Genomic DNA, 18734 nt, shown 5'->3' on the forward strand with positions numbered 1-18734 from the left:
AATTCTGCAGAGAAGCACATCTCCTCTTTCCAAACAGGTGGCTGTCAGAAAGCATTTTAAAACAGCAGCCTACTTGTTACTTGCACACTATGCTTCTTTGATTCATTAAATTATTTCCTGTCTCCGTTCTATCTGTCCTCACTATATTTTAGGAGGACCCATTCAGCTGGTGGGACAAAAACCAAGATGTTGGTGAAGCATTTAACTATGTATCACTTCTGAATTCTTTTGGGATGGTGCATCAGCATCTGTTGACTAGGATCATTCCCCTCTCTTTTGTTTTTGAGGTCACTTGGAACCCCATAGATTCTGGTGTAGCATTTAACTTTTGCATTGCCTACAGACAGGGACGACCGCTCTTTTGGTAGAGATCGTGATCGCAACCGGGATTCGGAGAGATTCGAGACTGACTGGAGGGCTCGTCCTGCTACGGATAGCTTTGATGACTACCCTCCCCGCAGGAGCGAGGATAGCTTTGGTGATAGTGAGTTCATAGCAGATTTCATCATTCGTGGCCCCCAAGCTGGAAAACTATGTTGCTTCTCTTCCTCCTTTGCTCACTTCCTAGATGCTGTTAAGGACTAGAGAGGCATTGTACTCCTAACATATAAGATTTATTATTTTGTTTTATTATTAAAAAAAACTTTTTATGGTTCTTTGGGGCAAAAGTGACTTTGAGCAACCTCCCCACATCTCCCAGGGATGTTCTGAATCCGATATCAGGCAATGGACAGCCATTTACTATGGCAAACTGTGCTTTTTGTTTCTGTAGTGGGAATATTGATAGAGATTGTTTATCCTCTGTCAGTACCGGGAATACACCTCTGAGTTTGGAGTGTTCATGTTATCTTCATGTGTGTCTGGTGTCAGCCAGCCTTCCAGTTCAGTTTCTGGAAAGTTTCTGTCTGTCAGAGAAGTTTGTGTTTTTCTTTGCGTTGAGTCCACTCAAGTGAGAGTCATCACTGTGAGGCTGAGACTGAAAGCCCAGTCCTTCCGCAGCAGGACTTATTTAAGTATGTTTAGAGTCCACCTGGTTTCACGTGTTTTCTTGTTAAGTAGTGGCTTGCTATTGAGGGATACACATTTCTTCCACTAGTGTCCTTCTGAAACAAAGGCTTTTAAAAATATATATATAATCTGGCTGGTTAGGAAAAGAATATATAATTTGGGTTAGGAAAGGAATTACTTGTACATTGGGTGCAGCTTCAGTTGCTTTGTTAAATTGCTGAAGCCTTAAATAATTCAAATGCAGCATACAGTTTAGGAAGCACAGACTGCTGAAGTGGCTGAATGGATATGAAGGTAAAGTCCTAGTTAAGGATCCCTTCTCCATGGCCTTACATAAGCCACACACTCATCTTTCCCCTTTTGATACATGGATATCCCACCAGGATAAAATACAAGAGGGGATAATCATGTGAACCAGCTTGAACTCTTTTAACACTGGGACAGCGTTTGTCTGCCTTGCAGGGCTGTTGTCAGGATTGCAGCAACATATATGTAAAATTAGGAGGGGATGCTGTTGGTATAGTAATAAGTATAGTAAGGCCTTTTAGTTGTGGAAACTTTCTGAAGACCTTGCAATACCTGTTTTTGTGGCAACGTGAGTCTTTTGCAGTGCTTTCATAGTGAATCATAAAGCTTAATTTGTTTGTGGAATGCTGCAACTGAGAAGATCACCCACAAGCTTAACGTCTGCCTAATCACCTCCCTAAGATGCGACGTGTTTTTCAGAAAACTCATTGCACTAGAACTGTTTCATACATACTATAACCACCTTTCCCCCCTAACTTAGGATATCGGGACCGTGACCGTGATCGTTATGATTCGGACCGGTACCGTGATGGTCCACGAAGAGACATGGACCGTTTTGGGGGCAGAGATCGTTACGATGACCGTAGCAGAGACTACGATAGAGGAGGTACCGTTCATCAGCATCTTCTGCCGTAAATCATTGGGTTAAACAACCTCTATGTAGGCATTGCCATCTGCACAGTCACTTGTGCGGAACAGTTATTATCTTAAACTCCCACTTTCTTAATGGACTCGAAAATTTTCCATCTCCTGCATAGGTCATTGGTGCCTGGAAGGCATTTCTACCTTGAAAGTGACTGCAATTGGAGATGAGACGTCAGAAGTAATATCCAGAGAAACACTTCCTGAGGTTGAACAGCACGTTTTCCTTTAGTGTCCCAAGAACAAACTGATTTCATGCAGGTCTCCCAAGGCAGAAGGAGACCTCCCTTCAGCTGTTCCGCAAAACCATCTCTGGCCCAGCCTGCTCATTACTCAGCTTGCAGTACATCATAGTCAGATAATACTGCTGATTGCATATAGACTAGGGCAGTGATGGCGAACCTTTTTGAGGCCGAGTGCCCAAATTGCAACCCAAAACCCACTTATTTATTGCAAAGTGCCAACACGGCCATTTAACCTGAATACTGAGGTTTTAGTTTAGAAAAAAATGGTTAGCTCCAAGGCGTGCGTTACTCAGGAGTAAGCTTGGCGGCTTTGCTTTGTAGTCAATAACTTTGCTTTGAAGCAACCATGCAACTCTTCCAATGGGTGTATCACGACCCTAGGAAGGTTTACTCAGAAGCAAGCCCTATTGCTGAGCTTGCTCCCAGGTAAAGGATCACACTTTAGTTCTTCGCATGAAAATCAGTGGGGTTTAACAGCGCTTAACAGGGTTACCTACACTGCTTCCCCAAAATTAGGACTTAGGTTTAATGCTAATAATCAAGCCCAGCGGCCCAGGCCAGCCTAGATGTGGGGGGGGGGGGGACTCTGCGCGTGCCCACAGAGAGGGCTCTGAGTGCCACCTCTGGCACCCGTGCCATAGGTTCGCCATCACTGGACTAGGGGTTCCCAACATGGTGTCCATAGGTGCTGTGGGGCCTGCTGACATCTTTCCATCAAGTGTTTCTAGAAAGTGGGTGTTGTGTTTGCCTAGCAGGCCACTGGAGATCCAGTTGACCAGGCAGATTAAAGTTGATTCAGCAACAGCAGCCACTGTGGTGCTGGTTTTATCCTCTCACACCCCTTTTTCCCAGTGTATTTTTTAAAAACTGCTCCTCTTTTTCTCTGCATTTGGGCTTCCTCCGTGTGGTGTACTATGGCAGACATTCTGTGGTTGTGCCTGCCACTCTGTGCCTCCCACAGACCCAGAAAGGTTGGAGACCTCTGCTATAGATCTTTGAGTTCTTTCATAGAATCATAAGAATTATAGCGTTGGAAGAGACCCCAAGGGCCATCAAGTCCAACCCCCTGCAGTGCTGGAACACATAATCAAAGCACTCCTGACAGATAGCCATCCAGCCTCTGTTTAAAAACCTCCAAAGAAGGAGGCTCCACCACACTGCTAGATGGTGCATTCCTAGGAATGTGGTGGAGCCTCCTTCTTCGGAGGTTTTTAAACAGAGGCTGGATGACCATCTGTCAGGTAGTTTATAGCCAATGATTCTGTCATTTGGGACCTTGGTTTCTCAATACCTTTCTTTTCCCTCTCCTAGTTTATGGGAGTGCTTTTGCATTCCTCTACAGACTACTTGAGTTCCAGCCTTTTAGCACACCCAAGCCATTTTTAATGTAAGCCTTTGCTTTTGGCAAGGTTTTGTACGCAAGTGGGATAAGTTTTGCTGAGATGCCTCTTTAGACTCAGATCTGCTGCCTTGCCAAGCGTACATGAAATCTCCTCCTGCAAGTCTCAATTTGTCACTGCAGTCCAGATTTGTTTAGTTGTAGCTTGATATTGTTATGTTTTCTGTGCATGGACATGTTCATAAGGAGGACACTTATGTTATTTTCCCCTTTAGGACATATACCCTGACATGTAGATAGATATTTATTATTACGGCCTTTTGGCCAGCCAATAGTTTAAAATTACCCTGACATGTATTTCCTGTCTTTACTCACCTGAAATGGGATTCCTGCCTCTTGCAGCTCTGGTGTGTAGGCATTACTGGCTTTCTCTTGTGCCAGAGAGCCACCATAAACATCTTTCCCTTGCAGGTTTTGACTCAAGGTCAGGCAGTGGCAGGAGAGCCTTTGGCAGTGGATACCGTCGAGATGACGATTTTAGGGGTGGCGGTGATCGTTATGAGGACCGTTACGAGAGGAGAGATGACCGGATGGATAGGTGGAGCTCCTCACGTGATGATTATAACAGGGAGGACAGCCGGCGGGATGATAAAGGTAGGCCCAGTTTGCGGTCGGTTTGCAAGTTAAGGAGGATATATTATTATAAATTTTATTTATTTATTTATTTATTTATTTATTTATTTATTTATTTATTTATTTATTTTCCTATACTGCCCAGCCCCCGAAGGGCTCTGAATGGTGAACAATAAGGCCAAAAAAAGACTACACCCAACATACAATGATAAAATATAAACATTGAAATAATTTAAAACACAGTAGCAGCAAGAGACGGCTTTACTCCTGTTAGGATACCTATGCGACTGTTCCAAGTTTGCTGAGCTTCTTCTTGTTTCTGAAGATGGAGGAAGTAGTCTTGAGTTTGGCCCCAAGCTACAGTGGGTTTTTTTCCCTGTTTGCCCCCAAAACAAATATACTGCCATCCCCATCAAACATAAGCCGAAGATGACACATGCAAAAGTTCGGTAGTTTCCAGGTGAACAGAAAATGCACCATTGCGGAATTTTTTGTCTTAAGGTTTAAGATTTATCAGCATCTGCTGATTGCTGCTTATCTGATTCTTTAGCTTTTTCACTATTTTCCCGTCATGGTAAGTGCCAGGGTGCCATTAAACCTTTAATCCCTCCCATTTAAAGATAACCATTCAAAGCTTTAAGTTTCATGCTGTCCATTTTCCTAATTTTAAAATCAATTTTTAAAAAAAGTTTGATATTGATTTGGGTCTTTTCTCCCTTAGGTCCCACTCAGAGGCCTAAATTGGTCCTGAAGCCCAGAAGCACCCCTAAGGATGAAGATGCACCCGTAGCTCCCACTACTCAGTCTAGCCGTGCAGCCTCCATCTTTGGAGGAGCCAAGCCTGTGGACACAGCAGCAAGGGAGCGTGAAGTAGAAGAGAGGCTACAGAAGGAGCAGGAGAAGCTGCAACGTCAGCTGGAGGATGATAAACCCAGGCTAGAGCGACGACCCCGAGAGCGGTGAGCACCAGAATAACTTTAGAGCCAGCGTGGTGTAGTGGTTAAGAGCAGGTGCGTTCTAATCTGGAGAACTGGGTTTGATTCCCCGCTCTGCCACTTGAGCCGTGGAGGCTTATCTGGTGAACCAGATTAGCTTGTGCACTCCAATACATGCCAGCTGGTCATGTATTGGGCTAGTCACAGTTCTTCGGAGCTCTCTCAGCTCCACCCACCTCACAGGGTGTTTGGGGCGGGGGAGAGAAAGGCGAATGTAAACCACTTTGAGTCTCCTTACAGGAGAGAAAGGGGAATATAAATCCAAACTCCTTCTCTTCTTCTGACAGGAGCAGGGGGCATGCAGGCTCTTCATCAGAAGAATTGTTTTCACAGTGGTGATATTGCAAACAATATCTATACAGTTGCATCTGTTGGGGTGGGATGGGGGGACCGATTCCTTCTCCTGTAACAGGAAGAGTTTTGCCTTGTCTAACAGGAGCTTCAGTTCTGTCTTTCATCCACCCAGCTGAATATTGCAGACTGCCTACTGAGTCTGTCCCTCCTGAAGGAAGTGAAAGATATAACCTCCCATTAGCTTTTCTTGAACATTCACTTGCTGTTTTTAGGAAGTGGTAGACCTTAAAGCATCGTGTCTTTAAGTAGCATGTTTTATAACCACTTCTATAAGACAGGCCTGGCATCATAAAGCAGTAACACAATTTGGAATAACAGAGGCACAAGATTTGAAAACTGTGAAAGCAATCGCTTGGCATTGGCGTTCCCAGCACCCCAAGGCACAATTATAAATTTATCCAGAATAGATGATACAGCGCCTCCAACCCCTTCTGAATGCCCAGTTCTCTTTTCTCTTACCTTCCAGTAACTTCAAAAATGCTTTAACACTGAAGCCATTTGGAAAGTACTGTTATCAGATATTCATTGGCTGTTGTGTAACCACTGCAGTCTGTTTATTCAGTTGTTTCTTTTATCTCATAAATGTGCTGATTGATGCATCCAGTTTCTTAGCCATTTTGGATGTTTTCCAGAAAGGCCAGATTTTAAAAAATTCTAACATAAATAAACCAGTAGTCTGTTAAAGAGTTTGGCATCAGCAGGTTCGAATCCCAAACAGGCATAACTCATTTCCTGCAAGTTACAACTTTCCCATCCCAACTTGTTTATGTAACAAGAACCCTCATTTGGAGCAGGGCTGCTACATGAAAAGTGCTGAGCTGTAGTTTGTATTTAGGAGAAGAGTTTAGATTTATATTCCCCCCTTTCTCTCCTATAAGGAGACTCAAGGGGACTTACAATCTCCTTCCCCCCCCCTCCCCCCACACACACGCACACACAACAAACACCCTGTGAGATGGGTAGGGCTGAGAATGCTCCAAAGAGCTGGGACTAGCCCAAGGTCGTCCAACTGTCATGTGTTGGAATGCACAAGGTAATCTGGTTCTCCCCAGGTCAAGTGGCAGAGCGGGGAATCAAACCTGGTTCTCCAGATTAGAGTGCATCTTCTCTTAACCACTACACCACGCTGACTCTCAGTCCTGTTTTGGGTTTAACCAGAGGCTCTTTGCAGAGATGTGCATGGATGTTCTCCAGGAACAGTGTTGTAAAGCGTTCTTTGTGCACCCATTGTGTATTCTCTAGGCACCCTAGCTGGCGTAGTGAAGAGAATCAAGAGCGATCGCGGACAGGGAGCGAGTCTTCGCAAACTGGCAGTACAACCCCGTCTGTGGGAACAGGCCCAACAGGAAGAAGTAAGCTGTCCACAAAAGGGTCATTTACCTACTTGCCTGGGGGTGGGAAGCCCTGCTGGTTGACCTGGCTACTGTTTCATGTCGAACGGGTGAGTTTTGCACGGTGCCGGTCCAGTTGCAACAGAAGTTGGGACTTTTGGATCCTTATGGACAATCTCCAGCAAGCAGCCTGTAACCCGTACCTGCGGGACCGTCTTACCCCATATGTCCCGAATCGGCCTCTGCGCTCGGCAGAGGCCAATTTACTGGTGATCCCTGGCCCCTCCATGATACGGCTGGCCTCCACCCGGGCCAGAGCCTTTACAGCTCTGGCCCCTGCCTGGTGGAATGCTCTTCCACCAACGGTCCGGGCCCTGCGGGACCTTGCTGAGTTCCGCAGGGCCTGCAAGACCGAATTGTTCCACCGGGCCTTTGGGGAGACTAGCCGTTGATAGGGGCCCCTTCCTCCCGTTGTTTGCTGCTGTAACATCATGTGGCCCCTACTGCCCTTCTTTTCTGATGTATGTCTGAGAGGGAATTGATAGCAGGCGCCATCTTGAGCTAACATTAATATTAATTTTATAAGCTGCATTTTAATGGGGTAGGGTTTATTTTTATTAGAGCCATCTTAATTCATATTTATTGTATTTTAAATTGATTGTGCTCTATCTGTTCTGTACACTGCCCTGAGCCCTCCGGGGGAGGGCGGTCTATAAACCCAATAAATAATAATAATAATAATAAAGTGTCATCAAGTTGCAGCCGAATTATGGCAGCTCAGCAGAGTTTTCACGGCAAGAGAGTAGCAGAAATGGTTTGCTGTGGTCTTCCTCTGCATAGTGACTCTGGTGTTCCTTAGTGGTCTCCCATCCAAGTACTAACCGGGGCTGACCCTGCTTAACTTCTGAGGTCTGACGAGATCAAGGCCTGCGTCACTGAGGTCAGAGCTGTTGGTAGCTGCTGGTTCGTAAGCATTTTAACAGAATAAGCAGTTGACTGCCAGTCACAATCTAATGCAAACACCTTGAAAGAAACAAATTTCTGCCAGTTGGTGGCAGGAAAGCAAAACATTTTATTGCCAGCTGGACTTCAGAATTATTTGTGGACTGGGCACAATTTCAACTTTGTTCTTTGGTTGTGGCCATAATGAGTGAATTCACAGGGCAATGGAGTGGTAACCGATGGTGCGGCAGTGTAACGTTCGTGAATTGCATCCCTTGGCCCCCAAATGAGTAGATAGTTGATCCAGAACAAAATGTTTTCTCGACTGTATTGCCACCCTAGGAGTGTTTATTAGCAGCTTTTATCCTTCTAGCCTCACGAAGGAGAGAGAGCGAAAAATCCTTGGAGAACGAAAGTGTCAGCAAAGAGGAGGAAGGCCTGTCTCCCACCTCCAAGTCTCCCCGGGAAGAGAAGCTTCCCCTGAAAGTGATGCCAGCTCCTCCCCCAAAAGAGAATGCCTGGGTGAAGCGCAGCAGCAACTCCCACCCGCCACGCTCACAAAGCGCAGATTCGGATCAGCATTCCCCTACAAGGTGACTACCTCACGGCAGGACTAGGGAGGGGGGGAATGCTCTGTCATGTGGTTGGAAATAATGCCCAGAATCCTATACTCTGTTCTGCAGAAAGCCGATAGTTCAGTCAGCTGAAGCGCAGTGGTTAAGAAAATTATATTCTTCCACCCCATAACATAGTCCCAAACGAATACGAGATTTACCATTCATTTTTATGTACTGCCTTCGTCAAAACCACTATTTTGTGCATTATTGAACATGGTACTTTGATGCAAGAGCATTTATGCCAGAATGAATTTTCACTTTCAAACAGATGTGGGGACCAGGGCCAGGTGGGCACTGGAACCCAGATGGAGCATACTTCAACAAAGAAGGTCCGGCATGCTTTGTTCTGTGGTGGAGGAATATGCAACCCAACTATCATCTTTCTGTGGAACTGAGCATAGACTGCTTTTTTTTTCTTTAACGGACAGCTTCTTTCCATCATAGTTACAGAGAGAACTGCTCCAAATTTGTCAACAAGCCATGCTAGGGACCTGGGACAGAGGCAGGACCAAAAGCTTTGTTTCCCTGGGTCGCAGGTCTGAAGCACCTCATGATTTTGAAGTCTACTCACCAAGTCTTTTTTGGAGCTGGCATGGAAGCATTTCTTCTTCCTCACATACAGCATTTGACAATACCACATAAGGATACGATTTTCCTAACCGTAACCTTTGGCATGCAACCTAACCTACCTCATAGGGCATAAGTGCGTGGCTGAACCCATGTAACACCCGAGGTGCCAGAGGGTGGCACCTCAGGAAGGAGCTCCTCTCTATGGGCAGCGCCAAGCAAACAGTCAAGCCCCGCCCCATCTAGGCTGGCCTGGGCCACTGGGCTCGATTATTAGCATTAAACCTAAGACCTAGTTTTGGGGAAGCAGTGTAGGTAGCCCTGTTAAGCGCTGTTAAACCCCACTGATTTTCATGCGAAAAACTAAAGTGCAATCTGGGAGTAAGCTCGGTTGCTGGCAATGGGGCTTGCTTCTGAGTAAACCCTCCTAGGGTCATGATTCACCCATTGGAAGAGTTGCACAGTTGCTTCAAAGCAAAGCCACCGACTTCCACCAAGCTTACTCCTGAGTAGTGCACGCCTTGGAGCCATCCGTCTTTTCTAAACTAAAACCTCAGTATTCAGGTTAAATTGCCGTGTTGGCACTTTGCAATAAATAGGTGCGTCTTGGGTTGCCATTTGGGCACTCGGTCTCGAAAAGGTTCGCCATCACTGTCATAGGGTTATTCTAAGAATAAGGTGGAAGAAAGTAGAATATTGTAAGCTGAAGTAAAATAAATAAAATTAAGCACCCAAGTTGCCTGTAATTAAAGCTGTGTTTGCTGTTCTGCCAGTAGGCATCACAGATGAAGGCCTCTGGGGCCCACTCTTGATCCACAGCAGAAGGAAGTTGTAGAATTCTGCTGTTAAACTGTTAAGCTAGTGAGGCAGGACTGTTTTTGTTATTAAATGTATATCCTGCCCTCCCCGACCAAGTCAGGTTCAAGGCTACGTCCATACAAATTAAAAACATTAGTAGAATACATTTCCATAGAACTAATACTAAAACCTAATCTTGAAAACCCATAAATGGCAGACCCATCAGCCTGTGATGTATATCCTCCCCACCTCGACACCATCCTTTTCCCAAAGAATTGACAGAGCATAGGGGGAGGACAGAAGAAAAAGGAAAGAAAAGGGGGAAAGCACACAATTTAATGTGTGTGTTGATAATTGGGAGGCCGGCAAGATGGTGAAGTTTTCTTTTTTTTATTTATTAATTTTTTATTGTATAGAGTATTTATACATTTGTTACATTTAATATTTTTCTTTCATCTATACATTTTTTCCATTTTCACCCCCCTCCCCCCTTCTCTCTATTGATTTTTTCATGCAAGCAGCAGAAGGTTCATTCTTCTTATTCTCTTATTCCATGGCTCTTCGTTAAATCCAGCTTCTTCAATCCATTTTTTATACACTGTCCATATCTTCATAATATCTTCTATTTTTTCTTTCCATACAATATTTTTTGTCAGTCTTTCAAATATCTCTAGCTGTATTTGTTCCCATATATATTCCAACCATCTTGAAACTGTCCATTTTTTATTATCTTTCCAGCCCAACGCCAACACTGCGTGTGCTGCTCTAATCATTATTTGATACATTGGTTCCAAACTTCTATTCACTCTGATGTCGTCTATTATCCCCACAATTAATAATTCTTTATTTACATCAATTTTTACTTTTACCAGTAGTTCTACATATTTTAAAATGATGGTGAAGTTTTCAAGCGTGAGGTTTTTATGAAATGTTAAGCTTAATTTTAACTGAACATACTTACAGTGCTGACAGAGCATCTCTGTTAGCAGCTGCTCCATTGACGTAGCTGGTAGTCCCTTGGCCTACATAGCAGGGGGAGGGGCCTGCTGCTTTCTGTAGATGGAGTGGTAGATCTTTGAAAGTTGGCACATAATGGTGGAAGTTCCAGGGTAGCGAACAAACTGTGGCCCCTTCTGCACATGCAGAATAATGCATTTTCAATCCATTTTGCAGCTGTGCGGAATAGCAAAATCCACTTGCACACAATTGTGAAAGTGGATTGAAAGTGCACTATTCTGCATATGCGGAAGGGGCCTGTATGTTACTGTAAAGGGAAATTGTGTATCAAGGCAAGGGGCGTTCTGCAGCTGCACAAGTCTTAAATTACAGACAAGCTGTGTATAGTTAACCAAAAGTTCATGCTTCCATAATTTTTCCCTTTTTAAAATTTTCTTCCTTTTTTAAAAAAAAATGCTTTTATTTAACAATGTAAATAAAAGAACAAAGAACCCTACATAATTATCCATTCCCCTCTCTCCCAGTCCCACCCAATTAAGTTGTTTGTTCACATCACTGTTTAAACAGAATGGTTGTAGCATCAACATTAAGCATATTCTGTTTTAGGATTGTTTGTTTTTTCCAAGTTGAAAAGGCCTTTCTTTCAAAAAAGCAACTCCAGGTCATGGTTGCCGCCCGTAAACCAATCCTCTTTCTGACTCCCTTGCTGAGCCTTGACTTCTTGCAACAGCTCATTGATAATTATAAGATCCCAACGTATCTGAATCCAATCTTGCTCAAAGTTTCTTTTTTCTTTGTAAAAAAATTGTGTATAGGTCTTCAGTGGCTCCCAGTAGAGTTCTGAATCGTCTTCAAGGTGTTGGTGCTGACCTTTAAGGCCTTACGCGGCCTGGGACCTTCGTATCTTCAGGACCGCATCACCCCACATGTCCCAATACGGCCTCTTCGCTCAGCAGAGGCCAATCTACTGGTGGTCCCTGGCCCCTCGATGATACGGCTGGCCTCCACACGGGCCAGGGCCTTTACAGCCCTGGCCCCAGCCTGGTGGAACGCTCTTCCATCAAGCCTGTCCAGACCCTGCGGGACCCTCACAGAGCTCCCATGGCAGGGCCTGTAAAGTGAGACTGTTCCGCCCGGACCTTTGGAAGTGCCAGCCGTTGATGGTGCCCCCCTCCCATGGCCTTTACATCTGTGCCTTTGTTATCTAAAGGATTTGCCTACCTTTCCCTCAACCTCTGAGAAGAGGGGTTCAGAAAAATAGAGATTAGTTGGGGACATGCATTTTACAAATTAATTTTATTATTATATTTAGTCTCTTATTTTTACTGCTGCTTTTAAAGGTTTTAGCTGTTTTTATCTGTACATGATGGTTATGATGTTGTACACCGCCCAGAGCCCTTAGGGGATGGGGCGGTCTAAAAATCTGAAAAATAAATAAGTGGCTGAAGATTTATCGAGCATCTAACCAGTTCACCAGACCAGTTCTGCTGACCCAACAGGGGCTAACAGTTCGGCATTATCAGGGCTTTACGTCCTAAAACTGGAACGTGAACACTGGTATCTCAGTATTTAAACCGTGTATCAAGGAAAATGCAATTCGGTGACCTTTAAAAGTTATGCAGATTAGCATATTTTGCACAATTTTGCTGTTCTTGCTGCTCTGCATAGTTGGGATTTACTAGCCCTAGGAGGGTCTGCCGCTCCATAGGCTGATCAAATATCTCACATTAAGGAGGCAATATTACAAGCCACCAAGTTTTTACTACCCTTTTCTTCTTTCAGTTCTTCTAAGGATGCACTAAAAAGGAGCTGGGTAGAAAGCATAGACCAGGGGTCCCCAAACTTTTTAAACAGGGGGCCAGTTCACTGTCCCTCAGGCTGTTGGAGGGCCGGACTAAAAAAAACTATGAACAAATTCCTATGCACAAATGATTGTAAAATGTTTGATTTCACCTTTCAGCCTTTCTGTCATGGTCTATTTTTAGAACAGTGACCAAAGTATGTCAAGTACAGGGTGGGCTCCAAATATTGTTGGGGAGGCTGTGGAATACCTTCCCCTGTTAAAAAAAAAAAAAGCAGAACTTTCCCAAAGCTGAAGCATTCCATCGCTTAGGATGGGGTATCTTCCTAGGTTCTTTCCTCCCTAGCAGCCTGGCCGAGCGATTCAGCCTGGCTGTTATCAGGAGTGAGGTAGAACAAGCCTGACAGCAACAACATGGAGTATGCAAGGAGGAAGAGGCCGGAGCGAAGCGTTGCCACATGTAAGGTTTCCAACTCTGGGTCAGAAAATGCATGGAGATTTGGGGGTGCCGTAGCGCAACTGCAATCAACGGCCGTTGGGGCCGGTTCCTCCTCTCCCTCAAGCCCCCACTGCACACGTAGATGGAGCCACATACATGCATGCCACAGCGGGCCGGATAAATACCTTCAGGGGAATTTTATTTTAATACCCGGACGTAGTTTGGGGACCCCTGGCATAGACTAAGATTATTTTGTAAGAATCCAGTGCTCTCCTCAGGGAAGATGTGCTGCAAAATGTCCTTCTGATGGCTTTGGATCATTAAGAGCCAGTGTGATGTAGTTGTTAACAGCAGACGAACTCTAATTTGATTCCCCACTCCTCCACGTGAGCAATGGACTCTGATCTTATTAACTGAACCCCAACAGAGATGGATTATTACAAGGGCCAGATGCAATACTTTTCCATCAGCCATTACAAAGGGTCGCTACCTATCTATCCCTCTCCAGGATCGGGTCTGTCCACACTGTAAAAACCAAGTGGAGACTCTTGCTCACATTATACTTGACTGTCCGAGATATGTGGGTATTAGGAACTTCTCTCCTGGGCGGGTCTTAGACAAATCTGAAAGAGACTCTGACAACTCTGTTGTGGAGCTTTTGTTAAATAGCACAGAGGCCATGCTCTTGGAAAAAGTAGCAAAATTTCTTTTACAAGTGACAGAATTTTCTAAGTAACGTCCAATTCTAGATACAGTTTATTTGTCTCTGTTTTGAATGTACTTTTGATTTGTACTTCAGAGATGTCTGTAATGCTGTGGAGCCTATTTTAATATGCCTAATAAAGGTTGTTGTATTGTTTTGACTCTGATCTGGTGAACCAGATTTGTTTCCGCACTCCTACATTTCTGCTGGGTGACCTTGGGCTAACCACAGTTCTTTGGAACTCTCTCAGCCCCACCTATTTCACAAGGTGTCTGTTGTGAAGAGAGGAAGGGAAAGGAGTTTGTAAGCCTCCTTGAGTCTCCTTACAGGAGAGAAAGGTGGGGTATAAATCCAAACTCTTCTTCTTAAGTGCTTGTTTCCTGTGATAAGTCTCAGGGCTTCTCACCGGCATTGCGTGTTTGGGTTTCTAACTACAAGCCTGAAGGGGGTTTTCTTGGAGGTAAGAAATTTTAGTTTGTCTCTAACATGGTACAAAGGTAGGCGGCAACCGTCTCAGGATATATAGCCGTGGTGGCGAACCTTTGGCACTCCAGATGTTATGGACTACAATTCCCATCAGCCCCTGCCAGCATGGCCACCACTGATATATAGTGTACTCAGTCCTTTTTGGAGTACTTTTTCTTTAAAAGAGTAGAGTGCCAACCCCATTCTTACTGTGTGTCTTCTTTTGCAGTGGCAGCCAGGCCGTGCCATCCCTACAATCAGAAGATGGAATATCCCCCAAGAACACCCCAAGAAATGGTAAGGCCGAGGAGGGTGGGTAGATGTTTGCATGCAGCAGTCCAGCAGAGGAGATTGGCCTGGAAATCCAGGCTGTACATGCTGTGGAATAGATCTGTGCCCTTTGGCATATAGATGAGTGTGCTCCTCTTAGGAAATGCAAAGCATTTGAAGTGTTCCAGTGTGGTGTAGTGGTTAAGAGCCGGTGGATTCTAATCTGGAGAACTGGGTTTGATTCCCCACTCCTCCACCTGAGTGGCGGAGGCTTATCTGGTGAACTAGATGTGTTTCCACACTCCTACATTCCTGCTGGGTGACCTTGGGCTAGTCACAGTTCTCTCAGAACTCTCTCGGCCCCACCTACCTCACAAGGTGTCTGTTGTGGGGAGAGGAAGGGAAAGGAGGTCGTAAGCCACCTTGAGTCTCCTTGCAGGAGAGAAAGGTGAGGTATAAATCCAAACTTCTTTCTTATGGCGACTGAGCCTCCTGAAGAAAAGACTTGTGTCTGCTCATACAACATTATTGAAAAGCTGTGGGAAGCAGCAAAGGGACCAAGGACTCCCGTTTGTACAGATGTGGTATAAGCTACCCTGACCTGGATGGACTAGGTTAGCCTGATTTTGTCAGATCTCAGAAGCTAGGCTGGGATGGCCTGGGATACTACCTCAATGGGAGACCGTCAGGGGTGTTCAGGGCTGCCATGCAGAGGCAGGCAATGGCAAACCACTGTCTCTTTCCTTGAAAGCCCTATGGCAGGGTTCCCTACATTTTTTGACCCTGCAGACACATCTGTAGTTTAAAGGGCCTTTACGGCTCTGGCTCCGGCCTGGTGGAACACGCTACCACCAGCTGTCCGGGCCCTGCGGGACCTTGGAGAGTTCCGCAGGGCCTGTAAGACCGAGCTGTTCCACCGGGCCTTTGGAGAGTCCAGCCGCTGATAGTGCCACCGCCCCCGCCCCCCGCTACTCATAAGGTCCCCTGACATCATGGGGACCCATTTCCTATCTGGAGAGGGTGTATATAGGTTTATGGGCTACTGTTTTAGAATGTAACTGTTTTAAATTGTATGTTTTATATATAATTCTATGTTGTTCACCGCCCTGAGCCCTTCGGGGATAGGGCGGTATAGTAAATTTAATTAATAAATAAATAAAATAAAAAATAGTTCTGACATGGCACAGTAGACACAACAGCAAAGTGACTGCCTCAGAAGGCAGAGAGATTGGATTTATATCCCTCCTTTCTCTCCTGTAAGAGGACTCAAAGGGGCTTACAACTGCCTTTCCTCCCCACCCCCACAACAAACACCCTGTGAGATGGATGGGGTGAGAGAGCTCTGAAGATCTGTGACTAGCCCAAGATCACCCAGCTGGCATGTGTTGGAGTGCAGAAGATAATCTGGTTCCCCAGATAAGCCTCCACAGCTCAAGTGGCAGAGCGGGGAATGAAGCGCACCTGCTCTTAACCGCTACAGCACATCAGCCACAAGATGATTGCCACAGCTTAACTTCAGTATCACAGTGAAGATCCTTGTGTTGGGGTAGCAGTTGCTGTCAAAGTAACATTTAAAAAACTGCACAGCCAGTCAAATCTCCAGTAGTCAATCAGAAGGCCATTGGGGAAAAGGCCATTCCAGGCCCCAACCACTTCCTAAAAACACTTGTCAGCCGCTAGAAAAGGTTTCCTCAAGCTCAATGGCACTTGCAGGGGGTTGCCACGAGTCAGTTGTGACTTGCCAGCACTTTCTACCACCCAACATATGTTCTTGGTTTTTTCGCTTGCCAGAAGAGGGCAGCAAAGCTCTGGAGCCTGAAGTTGGTCTGAACGCACACATGCAAGACTTGCGACCATTCTGGAGATGTATTCCCGTTCTGCATGTTCTGTCTAGTTGACAACCCTCTACCTGTATTCTGGTATCACTGTTTGCAGCCTCAACTAGCAAGAAAAGTCATTCTTTGTATCCAGTGTAAAGATTTTGGCAAGCAGCAAAGTACAGTCTTGTCTTTCCTGGTTGGGATAATGAAGGAGGAGGAGGAGGAGTTGGATTTATATCCCCCATTTCTTTCCTATATGGGGGCCACAAACTCATGCCTCCTGCTTCCCCACAACAAACACCCCTGTGAAGTGGGTGGGGCTTTTAAGAGAGAGTTCCCACAGAACTGGAGACTATCCTCCAAGAGTCACCCAGCTTCAAGTGTGGTGTTGGAATTCACCCAGATAACCGTCCTCCACACAACCTCGTGGGCGGCAAAGCAGGGAATCACACCCGGTTCCTCCAGATTGGAGTACACCTGCTCTTAACCACTACACCACTGCTGCTCCTTGGAAACCTGACCTCCACTCACCTGAAGAAAAGTCAGGGAAGGCTGTTGGGTTCTGTGAATGTGACGATCTTTGCCGCTTGAAGAATGAAAGTTGATGGCACAGCACAGTTGAAAGCCTTAATTTCATGAAGGAAACACTACAGAGAACCGGCTATTAAGACCTGTTAAATTTCAGGGAGGTGATCTATAATTAGGAAGGCTTTTCAGAAGTGCTCTAATTTTGAAACAAGGAAACCTACTGAAACTTTCACATTAGATTTTTTTTTCTGTTAAAGGAGGTGGAGCGGACAGACAGAATTTGATTAAAGCTGCACCCCAAAGTGTAGAAAAGTTTCATTGAAAGATAACTTGCCTCCAAGTAAATATGCTTGTTATTTGACTTTTCTAGTCAGAAGCAGGTAAGCTGCCTCAAATAACTTGGGCATTTCATAAGTAGCACATTTTTAAGTTGATGTTTTAACAGGAGACTGACTCTCTTGAATAGTTTAGAGCAGAGGTGGTTTGGCTTGCCTTCGGTGCCAGCTTGGGGGTTACAATTACAGTGGACTATAGAAGGAATAGTTCAGAAATTCAGCCCTTGACTATAAATGGAGATCAAGTAGTTTTAAATTTCTGAGTGTTATGATTAAAGAGGACTTAACCTGGGGCATACAGACTGCCGCGGTGGTTAAGAAGGCCCAGCAAAGACTGTACTATGAGACTTTTAAGGAAGCAACAACTGGATGGAAAACTCCTGGTGTCCTTTTACCACTGTGCTATAGAGAGTGTCTTAACCTACTGCATCTGTGTACGGTTCTCCAGTTGCACAGTGGCAGATAGGAAGGCGCTCCAAAGGGTGATCACTACTGCACAAAGGATTATCGGCTGCCCTCTCTCCTCCTTGGAAGAACTCTATAATGCCCAAAGCCTAAAAAAAGCCCAAAATATTCTGAAGGACCCGTCTCATCCAGCACTCTCTCTTTTTGAACTGCTACCATCTGGTAGGCGATACAGGACTATCAAATCTAGGACAAAGAGGCTTAGAGCTTCTTCTGCTCTAGAGCTGTGGCTATGCTAAAGCTGTGGCTATGCTAAACTCCGCGGCTTCGTGTTGATGTGTTTGGGGCTGTGTAGGGATGGGTGGAGGAAGGGGGAAGTGAGGATGGGGTATGAGTCTGAAAGTGTATGAGTATGATGTATTGTATGAAATTGTATGAGTATTATGTATGAGTCTGAAATTGTGTGCATCGAGGAACGCTGCTGTAAATTTCGTTGTGCGTGCACAATGACAATAAAATGCTTATGCTTATGAAAGCCTTGTCACCTTTTCAGGAGATGAAAACAGTCCTGATGGGGGGAAAGAGAGTGGTCCGAAAATCCGAAGTGGGAGCTCTGGCCGTGGTCCCGGAGATGGAGGCAGCAGAGAGCATTGGCAAGATTCGGATAGGTCTGTGTGTGCATCTCGTTGTCTTGTGGACTGTTGTTAGGGTACCGTTTTCCTGCTTGTGTGTTAGTGTTGGTGATCAGTCACTCAGTCCTTAGTCGGGAGAGTTATTGGGTGGGTAGCTAAAAGACACGGAGTGGAGGACAATGTAAATCAACACAAAGCTGCAGGAACTCTGCAAACCTGTCTCCTAGCATCATCAAGCAATACATTGTTTTGCTAGCTGGCATCTAGGGCAGTGATGGCGAACCTATGGCACGGGTGCCAGAGGTGGCACTCGGAGCCCTCTCTGTGGGCACGAACACACAGAGTTCATCATGTGGGGGGTGGAAAATCACACACCCCCACACACACATCTAGGCTGGTCTGGGCCACTGAGCGCGACGTGCGCGCACTGTGGTGACCAGGGAGGACTTGGCTGGCAGCCCAGGTGCCTGTGCTATGGGTGGCTGCTGCCCGAGTTGGGGGGGGCACAGAGGAGGCAGAGATGCTAGAGAGGCACAGAGTGGTGCATGCAGGGCTTGCTGGAGGCTAGAGCAGGCTGGCCCCTGCTTGAGTGGGTGGGGCGG

General features: G+C 45.5%; 1 protein-coding gene across 1 annotated transcript in view; it reads left to right on the forward strand.

The window, feature by feature from the left end:
• EIF4B (eukaryotic translation initiation factor 4B) overlaps positions 1-18734 on the forward strand; it is a 60226-nt gene that overhangs the window by 34902 nt on the left and 6590 nt on the right. The window contains exons 6-13 of the mRNA XM_048488371.1: positions 344-484; positions 1796-1921; positions 4012-4194; positions 4895-5132; positions 6765-6874; positions 8169-8388; positions 14372-14439; positions 18054-18168. Coding sequence (XP_048344328.1) covers positions 344-484; positions 1796-1921; positions 4012-4194; positions 4895-5132; positions 6765-6874; positions 8169-8388; positions 14372-14439; positions 18054-18168 — 1201 coding nt within the window. The remainder of the gene's footprint in view (positions 1-343; positions 485-1795; positions 1922-4011; positions 4195-4894; positions 5133-6764; positions 6875-8168; positions 8389-14371; positions 14440-18053; positions 18169-18734) is intronic.

Source organism: Sphaerodactylus townsendi, linkage group LG03 (assembly GCF_021028975.2).
Source record: "Sphaerodactylus townsendi isolate TG3544 linkage group LG03, MPM_Stown_v2.3, whole genome shotgun sequence".
In the NCBI taxonomy this organism is placed as follows: domain Eukaryota; kingdom Metazoa; phylum Chordata; class Lepidosauria; order Squamata; family Sphaerodactylidae; genus Sphaerodactylus; species Sphaerodactylus townsendi.